The following is a 17,700-nucleotide window of genomic DNA, read 5'->3' as shown; positions in this document are numbered from 1 at the left end:
AAGGGTTAAAGTTCAGTTACACTGTTACATGGATGGGTTGACTATACACTCAATACAAATGCATATAATAAAACAATCGCATAATAGCTGCTATGGATTTCTTCCCAGTTCATTAGTCATAACCACAACGAAAAACAAGACTTATTTGAAACCTAAGAGAACAATGATTCACCACTCCTGATATCAACTGAATTATTGAATTGTTCATTCATGACAGAAGAAGCCAGGCAAGTAACGTATTGCCCAGCAATGATTCGATCTCAAATGTTTTAACAGTGGTGAAAACGTAATTTAACACCTCTAAAAGGTTACACTTATCACCCCAGTCTTTGATAAACAACTCGTAGCTGCACAATTCAGCGTAATTTGTGTGGGCATATTGACATGTGCAACCACCAATCAGAGCAAAGGATGAAGAATCCTCCGCCAATCGAACGTACGTCCCGCCCCTTCTGCTAGTAGACGTTGGTCGACATCAGGAAAGTGAAAGAAATCTTAGAATTTAACTAGAAAAAGAGAGAAATGTAAGTTTTATGTTTGTCATATACCACATATTCGTCAGCACTGTATTTGTAGATGTGTAATGTAGAAGGCAGTGTTTAAAAGCTTTTTTGTTTTAAATGGTTTCCTCAATAACGTACCAATTAGCGTTAGCTTCGGGTTTAGCTGCGGATCAGTTGCTCATAGATTAGTAGCTAACTAATTTTATTCTCACTTCACATTAATGATAATGTGTTATATGTCCGTATATTATAACTTTCCTGCGCATTTAACTTACTACATTGAAACAGGCAGCAGACTGATGATGTATTTCGGACAGTGATGCTCGTCTAAGATAAGCATGCTAATCTTTTGTGTTTGCCAGTTTTGTGACTAAAGTATCTTGTTATCATTTCGTTTATTAGCCGTTACTATTATGCAAAACAAACAAAAAAAAAAAACATTTGTATGATTATTAGACTGAAAAATTGCATAGTATATTATTATTAGTAATTTATTACTATTTTACACGAGTAACAATAATTGTAACTTTGAAAATGTAGTAACTAATAACTATAAAGGGCTAAATATACTCCACTTGGAATGTGAAGGATGTTAATGGCTGAATATTAGGGCTGTCAGTCGATTACATTTTTATCTAATTAATTACATGATAAATTTGGCTGAAAATACCAACAATACCAAAAAAAGATGGTTTAAATCTATTTTTGTGTTATATGAGAAAGTATCAAGTAGACATTACAAACTGTAAATAAAATATAAATATTTTCTTTGATGCAACATACAATTTATTACACATAAACATTTAGGCTACAACGGCCTAAAAACTGGAACAATTTAAATTAACTTTCTTTGTTGCTACAGATGTCGTCTGGAGCTCTGTTCCCTAGCTTGGTGTCCGGATCCCGGGGCTCATCAAGCAAATACCTGGTAGAGTTCCGTGCTGGAAAAATGACCCTAAAGGGCAGCACCGTGACCCCGGATAAGCGCAAAGGACTTGTGTACATTCAGCAGACAGACGATTCGCTCATCCACTTCTGCTGGAAGGACAGAACCGCAGGGAATGTGGAGGATGTTAGTACACGCTCATATAAACAGTTGGAATATGCCAAATTCCTTTGTAATGCTGATCTTAAAAATAGTAATATTTTCATTGTTCCTTTTACAAGGACCTGATCATTTTTCCTGATGACTGTGAGTTCAAGAGGGTCAATCAGTGCACCACGGGCCGTGTTTTTGTGCTTAAGTTTAAAGCTGGCTCCAAAAGACTCTTCTTTTGGTTGCAGGTATGCCAGTCTGAGAGCTTTTTGGCATCTTATATTGCTCATTAAAAATTTATTGTAAATATGACCTGAAATACATCTTCAGCAATCACCCCTATTTGACCTTTCAGGAGCCTAAGACAGATAAAGATGAGGAGTACTGCAGGAAAGTGAATGAATACCTCAACAACCCACCAATACCTGGCACTCTGGGAAGTGGAGGTGGCAGCAGCCATGAGCTGTCTGCTCTTGGAGGTATTTCTGAAGTATTTTTGTCCAGTGTTCTGATACCTTTTCTAAACACTAATTTTAAAGCTGAAATGTGTATTTTTTCTGTTATAATAAACTTGACACACATGCTTTGAGTTCTTAGTATTGATCATAGTGGAAAGCTTGAATGTTGTAAAGGAAAATAATTGTGTAGAAAATTAGGTCTCGGAACTGTATTCTCAGTTGCAGTTTCACCACTGATACTTTAACATTATTCTCCAGGTGAAGGTGGCCTTCAGAGTCTTCTTGGTAATATGAGCCACAACCAACTGATGCAACTCATAGGACCAACTGGACTCGGTGGACTAGGCGAGTAATTATGCTGCTTTATTTTCTCTCTCTGTGACAGTATTGTTATTGTTAACAAAATCTATTAAAATTGTGTTTGGTAATTGAAATGAAGCTGAAGTAAAATAAAATAAAAAAAAATATTAGATATTATTAGAAATATTAGATAAAAATTTTATAAACCCTAAAAAATAAGAATTGAAAACTGAAATAAACAAGTTTAAGTACTAAAATTACTGAAACTTGATTTGAAATAAAAATTAATAAAAGATAACATTTTAAAAACAGGCAACAAAAACTAATAAAATAACAAAGGCACATAATTAAATTATTAAAATTTAAACAAAAATAAAACTGAAATTAATAAAATAAAAGCTAATTCAAAATAGGATTTGATCTGGAAATCTACAAAAAAAAAATTCATAATGTGATATTCTCTTAATTTTTTGTTGTTGCATTTTTGCCTATATTACACAGGACAGAAGATACTTGACAGGAAGCAATATGTGAGCAAGAAGCGCATGTCAGAGCATTGCCCATCGCTGTTGACTCCAATTATTATATATTTTTATGTCATCAGAATGCACAGCTACTTTTGAATGGATGTCAACTATGACAAAAAATGAATTTTTTGCTATTTGTCTACCAACAGAAGCTAACAGGTCCATTCTTACTAGCAAAACCTTGATCCCTTGTATTTTCTTATGATCAGATTTAATCTAAAGTTAATATGTTCCATTATATATAAAATACATGAACCCAGACATATTTTTACAAGGTTATCTCTTCGCTGACGCCTATCCCTGTAACATCATGAATATTTGTTTGGTCTGCAGGGGGTCTGGGGGCTCTGGCAGGACCAGGTCTGGCCAGCCTGCTTGGAAGTGGAGTTCCAGCTACTAGCAGCTCATCTTCCAGGTAACAATCGATAATAGATTGGATATGGAAGATCGTACCTAATCCAGTGACAACTGAAATATTCTTCTTTCATCTTTAGCTCTCGTAGTCAGTCCACTGCCGCCACTCCATCATCCACCTCGGCCCCCACACGCCTCAGCTCCTCCCAGGTTCCAACCACACCCATAACTCCATCTGCAACAGTCGCAGCCTCACCCGCACCCACCCCCAGCACACCTGCTGGCCCCGCTCTCTCTGCTGGAGCCACCAGCCCATCTCAGCCCATCCAACTGAGTGACCTGCAGAGCATCTTAGCTACAATGAATGTGCCTACAGCAGGACAGGGAGGTGAGATCATGATGTTAGTTCTCTGTAAGGAAAACCTTGGATTACATGCTGACATGTCAACTTTCTTTCTTCAGTGGACCTTGCAAGTGTTTTGACTCCTGAGGTCATGGCCCCAATTCTCGCTAATGCAGAAGTGCAGCAGAGGCTCCTGCCGTATCTCCCATCTGGAGAATCCCTCCCTCTAAGCACAGAAGAACTTCAAAACACTCTCACCTCTCCACAGTTTCAGCAGGTTTGACTATTGCATATAGTGATGTATAGAAATTATTTTAAATTTTGGTTCATCTCCAATTGTGTATGCTTAGTAAATTAATTTCAAGAAAAGTTTGCTGGCAAAGATTATTTTTTAGAATATATCTTCTAATTTTCATCAGCACTCTTTCTGGGTTGTGTAGGCTATGAGTATGTTCAGCAGTGCACTGGCATCAGGGCAGTTGGGCCCTTTGATGAATCAGTTTGGATTACCTACAGAAGCTGTAGAGGCGGCCAATAAAGGAGGTCAGTATGTTTCAAATGTACACAAACTGATCTGCCTCATTCCATTTCTAAACACTTGTTTATACTTTCACATAACATATACACTCACTGGCCACTTTATTAGGTACACCTTGCTAGTACCGGGTTGGACCCCTTTTGCCTTCAGAACTACCTTAATTCTTCGTGGCATAGATTCAACAAGATGTTGGAAACATTCCAGAGATTTTGGTCCACATTGACATGATAGCATCACGCAGCTGCTGCAGATTTGTCGCCTGCACATCCATGATGCGAATCTCCCGTTCCACCACATCCCAAAGGTGCTCTATTGGATTCTTAGTTCTTCGCTGACAGGAGCAGCACCCGGTGTGGTCTTCTGTTGCTGTGGCCCATCTGCTTCAGGGTTCGACGTGTTGTGCGTTCAGAGATTGTATTCTGCATACCTTGGTTGTAACGAGTGGTTATTTGAGTTACTGTTGCCTTTCTATCATCTCTAACCAGTCTGCCCATTCTCCTCTGACATTCAACAAGGCATTTTCTTCCACACAACTGCCGCTCATTGGATATTTTCTCTTTTTCAGACCATTCTAGAGATGATTGTGCGTGGAAAATCCCAGTTGATCAGCAGTTTTTGAAATACTCAGACCAGCCAGTCTGACACCAACAACCATTCCACATTCAAAGTCACTTAAATCCCCTTTCTTCCGAATTCTGATGCTCGGTTTGAACTTCAGCAAGTCGTCTTCACCACATCTAGATGCCTAAATACATTGAGTTGCTGCCATATGATTGGCTGATTAGCAATTTGTTACCAAGCAATTGAGCAGGTGTACCTAATAAAGTGGCCGGTGAGTGTATGTGTATGTGTATATATATATAATATATATATATATATATATATATATATATATATACACACACACACACATTCCTCTCTCCCAGACATCCTTCTGATAAGTCTGTGGTTTATACAGAATGTCAAATTTGCCCTTACAAGGGCAAAATTGGATGTGCTTTAAAGTATCTAGACAATTGTTTTTGGCTAGATTTACATCGTGTAATAAAAAACTGAGATTTCAAGAAAGAAAAGAATGTTCTTATAATGGATAGAATAGCTGTTTTTGCTCTTTTTGTTTTTAGATGTGGAAGCATTTGCCAAGGCCATGGAAGGTGAAGGCAAGTCGAATGAAGGAGACAAGAAAGATGACGAGGAGGACATGAGTTTGGATTAGGCAACTCTCTACATGAGCTGCTTCTGTATTCATCAGATTAACTTTTCTCACTGTAGAGCTTCCAGAGCATCATCTTGTCAAGCTAAATGTCATGTTTAAGGTAATCTGTTTTGTTTAGTTTTTTTAAAGGGATAGTTCACACAAAAATGAAAATTCTGTTATTGAAAATGTAGATATTTTTCAATGAAACCTGAGAGGTTTCTGTTCGTCAATTGAAAATCTTGAAAAAAAAGTGATCATATCCCTTCACAAGACTTGGATTAACTTCTTGATTCATAAGGATTCATTTTACAACCCTTTTGGATGTTTTACGTTTTGGTTACCTGGACTTGTTTTTCTAGGATTATTCCGTTTTATGGGTTTGGAATGACATGAGAGTAAAAATGAGTTTTTTGGTGAACTATTCCTTTAAACACTAAATCCTATCCCAGTCGCAATGTAACAGTGACAGTTTTAGTTTTTTTTTCCGTACTGTGATGTACATTTAAAAAATTTACAAAATAGATAGGGTTAATTAGGATGAATATGCCAAGTTTAATGTGCTTTTAACATTTCTCTGTTTGAGTGGCCTCACATAGCTACTTATTGCTTTACTAATGACATTGGGATGTGATTACCTTTGTGTCCAAACTATAGATATTTCACATTTCTATTTTAATCAGGAGGTCTTTTACTGTTATTAAAATCCTTTTCCAAATAAAGAAACTTGCATCAACAGGTAAATAGTTTTTTGGTGTGTATAAATTGACAAACTCCACAAGCAACTGAAACAATTAAAAACATCTTTATAAAAGCAAATAGAAAAAGTGACAAAGACACAGCATCTACACACCACAACATATAGGACCCTGGTAACAGTTCAGTCCAAACGAAACGAAAGCCTAGCCCAATAAACACCAACATTCAGTGGTTTTTGGTTCAACTATCCTCACATCATTCTATGGCATACTGCTAAAATAGACCATTTTAAAAAATAAAGCTTTTGGAAGAAATTCATAGACACCATAAAACACAGTATTCTCATGCAGGAGGTCACAGGATTCCCTCACAGTGCTTTGTACCGTTCCACATGCTCAAAGCTTCAGTGACAGTATCACAGGAGTGAATGTATTCACATACAGTGAGATTTCAATCAACACGTCACATGGTTTTCCAACTGGATCTACAATCACATTCATAATGTGTCAAGGTGTGCGATTACTCTGTATCAAATAGATTAGAGAGACAAGATGTGTGAAAAACGGTATGGCAGCAGAACCATACTGACAAATGTAATAGAAAAGGCACTTCATTCTTCAAAGCTCAGTGAAGATTTATACTTTGAAGAAATAGTGATGATTGATAACCCACAATTCTCTCCAATTCAATTACCCTCCCATAGTTAATAATTTGTCTCAGCAATGTGAATTTTGACCAGTCTGAATCCCTGAGGGAAAGAAGCTCTCACCATAAAGAGCCATCATGTTAAAAAGACCACCACTAGATGGTGGCTATGTGCTACTGCTTCTCAGTCAAAAAAATCAAAATCAAATGTAGCTACAGAAATCAGATGTAAAAACAACGTTCCATATTTCTGGTAATGTTGCACACTGTGATACTGTCCAGGTTCTGAAAGTAAACATAGGCCATTCCTATGGTGTATAAACGTTTCCAAAGAAGAATATCAGAGATAAAAAATAAGACGATATTGTATGAACGCTAACCAACAAGATTCAGGAACGTTAGTTCATATTTAACACTGCACAACACAAAACAGACTCACTCTGTCAAGGAGGTGGCGTTCCCCTGTGACCAAATACAACAGTTTAATATACAGGTGTGGAGTTATTTGTACAACCTACTGAACCGTTTGAAACGTGCTCAATCAGTGTTGCACATAAGAAGAACAGGACACAGTAGGGTGCTAAAAATTAAACATTTCATCACTGTCATTGTCACAGCTGTGCAATGGAACTGAGAAAACCATAACATAAGACTTAAGTCAAGACATTCAAAAACACTTGCATCTATAAGAAAAACAAGTGGTAAATGGTTCAGTTTCTCTAAACATTTGATTAATGTTTAAAATGGCACTCACATATTCAAAAGACGTTTTTACATTCAACGCTACCTAAAATGCATTGCGGTGTCTCAAAGAACATCATACCACTATTAAACCCCAGTCTAGTTAAAGGAGAAAAAAAGGAGAGTGAGAGATAAAAGCACAATTAATGTGCCCGTTAAATGTCATCTCTAACATAGAGTGCCTGGCTGGATACGCATCGGAATGCCACACATACCCCAAAACTCATCGAAACGGGAAAAAAATTACAAAGAAAAACACCCATGTGAAGAGTCATTGAAAATATATTCAGTATTCATAAATTATGAATTCTAATAAAATTAAGGTCCATAAATAAAACATTGCATAAATAAAGTGGTGCATTAAGAAAAAGCTTTGATAAGGTGGTTAATAAGCACTTGTGGTATTACAAAAATGGAAAGAAATAATGGATAAAAATAATCAGCGCTAAAAGTAAGCCTCTCCCTAAATGTGTTTGATTTATAAAATCAGTTCCATGAAGGACGTAAACAAGTGAAGATGGAGTGCCAAGACCACTGGACATAGCGGAGAGAAAATTCCACTGATCAATTTAATCAATAAATAATACAAATAACCTTCCAGAACTGCCATAAGACAAGAGCGTCATTTCTCTTGTATACAGGTTGTTTAAAGGCAAAGCTCACCCCAAAATGAAAATTCTGTCTTCATTTTCTCACCCTCATGCTGTTCCTAACCTGTACAAATGACTTTGTTCTGTGAAACATACAGCAAAAGATATTAAGTCATACATGTTTTGAAACAAAATCAGGGCGAGTAAATGACGACAGAATTTTCATTAATTTGGTGAACTATCCCTTTAAGGGACCTCTCCATTTCAGCCCTGCTGCACCAGTCTGCGATAGTGAGGCATGACCTTGCTGTCTGGGAGGTAGAGTGCCATCTCCAAAGCAACCAGAACCGTGAACTCCAGGGAAATCAACTCCTTGCGATTTATTCGGAAACGCTCCTCCAACCTCTGTTCAGGGTCAGGCAGATAGAAAAAGAGAAGAAATAGGTAGGGTGAAAGAGAGAGAGAGAAAGTCAGTGCATAAATCATATTAACCAAGAACACGAAGCACATACCTATAAACAACGGTTAAGTCTCTGAAATGAATATCCGAAGCAGTAAGACACTTACATCGATCAGTTGCTTGACCTCTTGTTTCTTGAGGTCGCTGCTGATCTTGGCAGCTAATAAAACGCAAGCAGCAGACACCAGCTTTCGGTTGTGCTTGTTCAGCCTCCCTTGCAGAACCAGCTTCTCAAAGTAAACAAAAGCCATAGCTATGGTAACCGGCTGTAGGCCACACTCCTCGCTCACCGAGCGCATCTCCCTTTTCAAACTGTGACGGTCATTAAAATGAGGAGAAAAAGAAGTTTGCAAACTTAATGATGATCAATTTACAACATGCCCATGTTGTATGATAATTCATTGGTAATTCATTCAACCAAATCTAAATTGTGATTGCGATAGTGCTATGTGCTAAAGACCCCATAAAAATAGATTCATAGGCACCATTAATTTCCTGTGTTCACATATTTTCTGTTAAACTAGGGATGCATTCAGTAAATTTCTGGATGATGCAAAAAGTTGATCATTTTCAAGCTGTAGCCAATAACTGAATACATATTAAAAATAAATATTCATTTTGAGATCTGCAAGATTTGTTTTTAAAGATTATGGTAAAGGCAATCTAAACAGAATAGAAATATAAGAAATAAAGATGCACAATTAAATTTTCTTACAGACACGGTCCAAAGCAACTAGTGCTGTCAAACATCCAAAATATTTTTGTTTACATTATACGGGTGTACTGTGTATATATAAACATGCATTTATTTATACGTATTCATATAACTTGTATAAAAATTGATTTAATAAATAAACATGACGTTTTCCTTAAATACATAGGTGCATGTGTATATATATACACACACACAATAAATATGCACAGTACACACAAACATTATGTAAAAATTATTTTGGATGCGATTCATCATTTGACAGCACTAAAAGCAACACAACTGCTGTATTTATCCATTTAATTTGACATAAAAATGACTTTACCTTCTGATTTTGCTGAGTGTCAGCTTTATGTGAGGAAACTTCTCCTTGAATGTCTCGTTCATGTCTTTCTTCAGGTCAGATGGTTTCACATACTCAATAACCGTAGTCTGGAGGGGACAAGGAGAGTCTTACAGTTGTCGTAAAAAATGTATGGGTTTTTATGACTAATAAAACACAATTGTGGCTGCCAGTACTCAACTTTTACAGCTAAAGCCTAGTCAGCTATGATACATAAGATAGCATACTTCATGCCTGTAGATGTTAGACCATACTGAGCCCTTAGGGTTATTATCATATGACATGCTGGTGTGAACTGATATAGGTCATAAGCTGGGTTCAAGGATTATGAATCACTATCACGCTGTAGTGTAACTCAGATGTCCTTGCAAAGCCTTTTCATTGGCATCATGCTAGAAGAGATTATATTGAAACTGAGCTTACCACATAAGATGCGAAAATTAAGACTCGCTTGTGCTTCCCACAAGGCCACTGTGGGTCACTGAGTAAGTTGGGGTCATAGTCTGATAGCTCGTCCACACCTAGTAAGAGTTACAAAGTTTACACAAAAATATTAAGCAGCACAACTGTTTTCAACATTGATAATAAAAAAAAGATTCTTAAACAGCAAATCAGCGTATTAGAATGATTTCTGAAGGACCGTGTGACACTAACTTATTTTAAATTGTAATTTAATTAATTTGTAATATTTCACAATATTATTATTTTTACTGTACATAATGTATGTAACTGACCATGTAACACACCATTATCCTGTCCAACTGTGCTGTTTCGTGAAGGGGTGAAGTTCTTCTGCCCATTAATACGATTGCGAGACATTGGCATCGGAGCTGTACTGATGTCAGGTGGGCCGCTGCTCTTCTGCCTGACCAAGGCATTAGTTGGAAGCAGAAAACCGGCATATGATACTGTCTGCAACGCAAAACATTCCAGAGCTATCAGCATGGACACAAACATATACATTGTGCAAAGCACACACCCAGTGACCCGGTACTGCACCTTGCACAATGATGCTTTAAAACGGATAGTAACACACCAGCAAATAAACAAACAAGAAGGTTTCTATGGCACATAATCATGCCTTTGTTCAATCTTCTTAGAGAAATACCTTTCCAAAGTCCACCTCCACTCCCTCCAGTCCTGGGACCATATCAACTCCACCAGAAGAGTGTCTCTGTCTCTGGGCTTCTAGTTTAGAGTCACTGCAGAGGGTTGATAAAATATTAACATTCAGAATTTAATAACACTTCCCTGAAATAATCGGTTTTATTCAGATATTGAGATAAAGAATCCATGGTCTGTTTGTTTGTCTGGTGCAAAGACGCTGTTAATATACCAGCATCAGGCCTCAGTAGACTGCTTTTAATCTGGTCCATTTATAAATATAGTGCACCATTATATTAAAGCTTAAAATGATACAGCAGCACATCTTTAAGCGATAAAGCACATTGACTAAATTATAAAAAAAAAAAAAATATGTGACTGGATGTATGACAGGTGGACAAATCACTGTGATCTCTGGACAGCCAAAACCTAATCACTCACTTGCACAAAGCTGGATGACACATTATGCATGTAATTTATATACATTTAAATCTTACATTAATAGTGCCATATCATATATTTTTTTATTTATTTTTTTCCCCAGAAATCCACTTAAAATGTTGAGTTTTTTCAACATGTAAAAATTTAAAATTAGTTTTTCATAATTTTCCAGACCCTTTTTTCAAATGTGTTGAAGTGCTTTGCTCCTCTAAGACACATGCTGCTGATTTTCCAACGAATTACACTGACCCTATGTATTCAATTCAGAAAATAATCCACACTGAAAAGTGCAGAAAAAAAATTAATAAAGCTTTTTGGACTGGGGATGATGTTTTGAGTTCTACAAATTACATAATATTTTCCGACTACACCAAAAATCCCTTTTTAAAACATCAAGGAAATTTGATCCCACATGATATGACAACATTAAAGAGTGCGAGGTAAAGCGAGGATCATAAAATGATACATTTAAAAGATTTTAATGCTGAATGAAGTCTCTTATACTCACCAAGGCTGCATTTATTTGATTAAAAATACAGTAAACGCAGTAATATTGAGAAATATTACTACAATTAAAAAGAACTGTTTTCTGTTTTAATATATTTTGCACTTTATTCCTGTGATGGCAAAGCTGAATTTTCAGCAGGCATTACTCCAGTCCTCAATGTCATATGATCCTTCAGAAATCATTCTAATATGCTAATTTAGTTTTTCAAAAACATTTCTTATATTGTAAACAACTGTAAATATTTTTGCGGGAACCTGGTTGTGTGTTTTTTTTTTAAATAACATTTGAAACAAATCTTTTGTAAATGTCTTTACATAATTTTTCATCAATTTAATGCATCCTTGCTGAATAAAAGTGTTGATTTCTTTAAAGAATATCTTACTGACCCCACATTTTTCAACAGTAGTGTTCATGAAAATAATTTATTTAAAAACATCAGTGCACTTTCTACACTGACCATCTGGCTTTGTGAGAAAAATCACAATTTTTTTTCCATTACAAATTAATCATTTATTTTGGAACATATTTCATCAACCAGGCTTAAAAAAAAAGAAAGAAAAGAACAGCTGATTTGTCCATCCCTCATGTATGGGTTTGCATGATATGAAATTAGTTGTTTGGCTGACTGTGGTGGCTTTGTACCTGATGTGATAACTCTCTCCATAGGGCAATACAGAGAAAGCAGCACACAGGGATCTCTTGGCACAGATCAGCACAACCCTGCAGGACACAGATGGCAAGTGCACACAGAACAGACAACATCAGTCACCTAAACATCGAACCATCACAGTACACCAGCCATGTTTACACCACAACAAGTGCATATGGGTCACAACAGCATGCAGCACAAAGCAAATGGGAGATCTTATAGCCCTGGAATGACATTGGTGACAAAATGAGTAAAAAATAAAAGTCAATCCATTCTTCAACCACAAATCCAAATATTAAAGCAGCATGTAGCTTTCCAAGTCACAGCAGATTGGTCAGCAGGACCAAATCTAATTACAACAAACCCCGTCACATTTCCCAGGGGTCTCAACAGCATCACAATTAACAGGTCAGCAGCTTGTGACACAGGATGTGCTCAGTGAGGTCAAAGGGTCCATATTACATCACTGCTGATGTCATGAAGCTGGGGGTGAATGTGCATGAGTGAAAATTTGATTTCATGATTGATGATGTAATGCACTTTGAGTGAAAAAAGGGGGTAAAATTCAGCATGCTATTCAAGATCATATCAGAAAATAACACCTGCACTGTATGTTTGTCTTTATTTCCTTAACCTGTGTAAAATTAATCACCTATATATATATATATATATATATATATATATATATATATATATATATGTATAGTGGGGCAAATAAGTATTTGATACACTGCCGATTTTTCAAATTTTTCCTCTTACAAAGAATGGAGAGATCTCTAATTTTCATCGTAGGTACACCTCAACTGTGAGAGACAGAATATAAAAAAAAATCCAGAAAATCACATTGTATGATTTTTGAATAATTAATTTTCATTTTATTGCATGAAATAAGTATTTGATACAATAGAAAAATAGAACTTAATATTTTTTACAGAAACCTTTGTTTACAATTACAGAGGTCAGACGTTCTTGACAAGGTTTGCACATACTGCAGCAGGGATTTTGGCCCACTCCTCCATACAGGTCTTCTCCAGATCTTTCAGGTTTTGGGGCAACACAGAGTTTCAGCTCCCTCCATAGATTATCTATTGGGTTCAGGTCTGGAGACTGGCTAGGCCACTCCAGGACCTTGAAATGCTTCTTACGGAGCCACTCCTTAGTTGCCCTTGCTGTGTGTTTGGGGTCATTGTCATGCTGGAAGACCCAGCCATGACCCATCTTCAATGCTCTTACTGAGGGAAGGAGGTTGTTGCCCAAAATCTCGCGATACATGGCCCCATCCATCTTCCCCTCAATACGGTGCAGTCATCCTGTCCCCTTTGCAGAAAAGCACCCTCAAAGCATGATGTTTCCACCCCCATGCTTCACAGTTGGGATGGTGTTCTTGGGATTGTACTCATCCTTCTTCCTCCAAACAGTGAGTGGAGTTCATACCAAAAAGTTATATTTTGGTCTCATCTGACCACATGACCTTCTCCCATGCCTCCTCTGGATCATCCAGATGGTTTTTGGCAAACTTAAGACGGGCCTGGACATGTGCTGGCTTGAGCAGGGGGACCTTGCGCACGCTGCAGGATTTTAATCCATGACGGTGTAGTGTGTTACTAATGTTAACCATTGAGACTGTGGTCCCAGCTCTCTTCAGGTCATTGACCAGGTCCTCCCGTGTAGTTCTAGGCTCATCCCTCATCTTTCTCAGGATCATTGATACTCCACGAGGCGAGATCTTGCATGGAGCCCCAGTCCGAGGGAGATTGACAGTCATCTTGAATTTCTTCCATTTTCTAATAATTGCGCCAACAGTTGTTGCCTTCTCACCAAGCTGTTTGCCAATTATCCTGTAGCCCATCCCAGCCTTGTGTAGGTCTACAATTTTGTCCCTAGTGTCCTTAGACAGCTCTTTGGTCTTGCCCATAGTGGAGAGGTTGGAGTTTGATTGATTGAGTGTGTGAACAGGTGTCTTTTATACAGGTAACAAGTTCAAACAGGTGCAATTAATACAGGTAATGAGTGGAGGATAGGAGGGCTTCTTAAAGACAAACTAACAGGTCTGTGAGAGCCAGAATTCTTGCTGGTTGGTAGGTGATCAAATACTTATTTCATGCAATAAAATGGAAATTAATTATTCAAAAATCATACAATGTGATTTTCTGGATTTTTTTTAATATTCTGTATCTCACAGCTGAGGCGTACCTACGATGAATATTGTCTCTCCATTCTTTGTAAGTGGGAAAACTTAAAATCGGCAGTGAATCAAATACTTATTTGTCCTACTGTATATATGTGTGTGTGTGTGTGTGTGTGTGTGTATATACATATGTGTGTATATATATATAGGTGTATATAAGTCATAGGTTGCATATAGGTCATAATATTTTATAATGCAATTAAAAGAAAACTACAATAGAAAAAAATACAGGATTCAAAAGTCAAAAGAGCCAGATGGGTTTATGGCACTTTTACCAGAAGTGGAAAGTAAATTAGAAAGAAAGAAAAGGAATCAGGGAGGAAAACTCTTTTGGAAGCTTTTATCTTACGTAACTGAGTTTCATTACATTTTAATGGTTCTTGCAAAGGTGCAGTTCTACTTTCAGAAGATACCATTGCTATATAAGGTTCCATTCAAGATTAATTTAATTCAGCCCAGTTGTTCCCCATGTAGGCAGACACATCTATCCCCCATTTCGTCTGCGTAAGAACCGAAGTGAGTTATCTCAGTGAGCACTTATGCCAGTTATTAAGTTAGCTAAGGAATCACAGAGTCTGTCTCACTTAGCCTGAGAGCAAATTGCAGTTATATAACAAAGAACTTTACTGCCTGAGGAAACAGTCCAGCATCCACTTCACAAGCATCTATTTTTTATATTCACCCTATCTAACATGAGCCCAGTATGGACTATTTGAATACCTCCATTCTTCAGAAGTTGTTGGTAAGAAAGTGCTAATAAAGGACTGGCCTAACAGAGGACCAATTATATTTCAAAATAATTTCTGAAAATGAAAAATTATATGAAATAAAATGACAACAAAAAATGCATTCAACAATTTAAACTTAAAAAAAAAAACTACATCTAGGAAGCTGAAGTTCAGTTAAATTATAGAAAGTGCAGGGGTCTAATCAGGGGTCTTCAACAGAGGAACAATTTTAGCTTGAAAAAGCTTAAAGACCCCTGGTCTAAATTGATCTTGCATATACAGACTATTTATTCAAAATAAAAACCAAAACAAATACAGCTCCTCCTCATAGGGAAATTATTTTGCAAACTATATCCCACCCGCCAACTCACCTGCTCCCTCGAGTGTCATACTGTCTCATATTCTTGATGAAATACACCTTCTTGGAAACCTTTGGCCCTGGAGACCCAGAGAGGTTACGTGTCCTGCAACAAGAATTAAATAAAATTTAGAGATAAATACATGTGGCTTGCTTCAACTTGTAAACACTTAGAAAAAACTGGGATGGATTAAATTGAAGCAAAAGCTTAATCTTTCGGCTCTTGACTATAAATTAAGGCTTAAAGGTCACCAGTCCATCAGCAGACCTTACATAAAAAGACGAGAGGGTGAGAGGAACAGAACAGAAGAGAGATGAAAGGCAAGCAACAAAAAAGACAAACAGGAAATGATGTGCATATGTACTGCAGTGAGATCATGAGGCTCGGGTTCACATGAGTAACATCACCTTCAGGCAGATAATGCTTGTTGTGACTGGATGATGGCCTGTAAGCTATACTTCTTTGACTGACTCAGCAGCCCCTTAATCATCTACTCTGACAGCAGTGATATCTTATCATAATACAAACCTTCCATCTGTCCTATGGGTTTTCCTAATCACTGTCTTTGTTGTCACAGTTACAAATTACTTTTAAAGTCTGAGAGCTCACTCATTAGGCCTACACTGCATATAACTATCAAGCACTTCTGTTACTCTTAATCATTCATTAATAACTTTGTTCCATCAGACAGTAGTACACACTTTATCACCGAGACTTTTAATTTCGGATTCATTAATGAATGACTCTTATAATTCGATTACTTTAGTGAATCACAAAACATATGGCACGGCCTGAGTAAACACATAGTAAATCAGTCAAATAAGTTACTGAATTAATTTGACTCACTTAATGAACTGCAGATGATTATTTTCCTTATGTCAAAAATATATCAAGAATCATGCTACGTTGATGCAAACCAATGTAAGTTAACTGATTTACAAAATGCAGATAGCCTACACATTATGGTTTTGGCTTTATTTTTCCAAACATTTTTCATTTAAAGCATTGCACAAGAACTGCATCAGTTAAGGATTCAAAACCAGAAATCCTTATGATTGCCACCCCGATCTATTCATCTTAACAGGTATAAAAAATGACGCAGAAATATTTCCTGTCAAATTCATGCCTAGAAAACAAGACCTCTCTTCAAAGATGAAAATGAAAGTTGTAGACAATAAGGCGGAAGTCCCTTATAGATCTGTTTTTGTTTTGTTTCTCGTATTGTAACATACTGTTTGTAACACTGCTTCAAACGTCATAATCGAATGTAAACAACAGGCCAGATATTCCATAAAATCAAAATCTTGATACCATTTGGGAATAAACACATAGCTTTCATAAACATAATATTTAGAATTGCTTATAACAGATAGCACCTTTACATAAGAAGGTTGCATCACATATTTACTCCATATTTGTTATGAATAGTGTAATTTATGCATACAATAGCCTACCAGCCACTGAATAAATGTCATAACGCGTTTCATTGTTTGCCAACCTGCATGACAAAAAACAAAACTCACCTTTGGCGGGGATCAGGCACAGGATTAGATCCCGGGAATTGGCCGGGTGATTTACTGGATCCTAAAAGCGGATTCACCGGTCCAGAGGTCGGTGAAAGCGGGGGTGCCTGGACTGACAAAGGATCTGTTCGTCCATCCTCCGTAAAAACGTCGCAGCTCCCTTGATTGAATGCTGGAGGAGGGCTCAGAGGAGCAGGGTAAGTGTTAGTCGTCGGTAGAGGGGTGGCTGCTCCCCCGCTGATGGAGGATGACACTTGGGTGAATGTTCCGTAGCTGCTGGTTGTCGACAGAGGGAGACCCGTCACCGCCGCCGCCGAACCGACATCCAGACACCGATTCTCAGCTTCCCTGTTGCCAGCGATTCCATTGCTTAGGTTGTAAACCGGTCTTCCGTCCAAAGATATATTTGTGAGAAACAACAGTGCTGCTTGTCTGCGACGGGAATCCCGGCTTTTTCGCAGGTGTTCTTTGTGTGGTTTGGCTGAATTAGTCCTCGGACAGCCGCGAGGACCGCAGGCAGCGGCCGCCATTCTACTGTGAGTAAGCTAAAAGTAGACGGACCTATTAGACCGGCTGAGGGGCTGGCCACGCCCCCTAACATCCTATTGGTTCAAATCACTGACACTTGCATATAAATGAGACTTTGCCTCAGCGGATTGGACGAGAGGTCTTGGTTCATAAATTTGTACAATACTTTTGCTTCAAATGTACAGGAGGACATAAGAAATATTACAGACATCTGTTGCTGTCTTTGAT

The 17,700-nt window shown here is 37.5% G+C and overlaps 2 protein-coding genes across 5 annotated transcripts; one reads left to right on the top strand and one right to left on the bottom strand.

Moving 5' to 3' along the window:
- The first annotated feature begins 425 nt into the window (after positions 1-425).
- Positions 426-5,995, top strand: LOC306860582 (proteasomal ubiquitin receptor ADRM1-like). The gene is made up of 10 exons (XM_079402347.1): positions 426-524; positions 1,366-1,575; positions 1,671-1,787; positions 1,895-2,018; positions 2,256-2,342; positions 3,158-3,239; positions 3,319-3,566; positions 3,641-3,798; positions 3,962-4,064; positions 5,184-5,995. The coding sequence occupies exons 2-10, from the start codon at positions 1,366-1,368 to the stop codon at positions 5,273-5,275; spliced, it is 1,221 nt and encodes a 406-aa protein (XP_079258473.1). The 5' UTR covers positions 426-524; the 3' UTR covers positions 5,276-5,995.
- Positions 5,996-6,041: 46 nt separating this feature from the next.
- On the bottom strand, positions 6,042-17,477 carry LOC306860581 (CDK5 and ABL1 enzyme substrate 2-like). Of its 4 annotated transcripts, none has more exons than XM_079402346.1 (9): positions 16,945-17,477; positions 15,434-15,526; positions 12,140-12,217; positions 10,553-10,646; positions 10,191-10,356; positions 9,868-9,965; positions 9,427-9,533; positions 8,497-8,701; positions 6,042-8,334 (listed from the first exon to the last, which is right to left on the bottom strand). In XM_079402346.1, exons 1-9 carry the CDS (start codon positions 17,472-17,474, stop codon positions 8,194-8,196), a joined length of 1,512 nt encoding a protein of 503 aa, XP_079258472.1. In that variant the 5' UTR covers positions 17,475-17,477; the 3' UTR covers positions 6,042-8,193. The 4 variants fall into 4 exon arrangements, with proteins under 4 accessions (XP_079258472.1, XP_079258469.1, XP_079258471.1 ...); XM_079402343.1 differs by having other exon boundaries at positions 10,179-10,356; positions 16,945-17,476; XM_079402345.1 differs by lacking the exon at positions 12,140-12,217.
- Between the last annotated feature and the right edge of the window lie 223 nt (positions 17,478-17,700).

Source organism: Barbus barbus, assembly GCF_936440315.1.
Source record: "Barbus barbus genome assembly, chromosome: 41".
Classification (NCBI taxonomy): domain Eukaryota; kingdom Metazoa; phylum Chordata; class Actinopteri; order Cypriniformes; family Cyprinidae; genus Barbus; species Barbus barbus.
The sequence above is the reverse complement of the archived record's forward strand: the minus strand, read 5'-3'. Positions and strand labels throughout refer to the sequence as shown.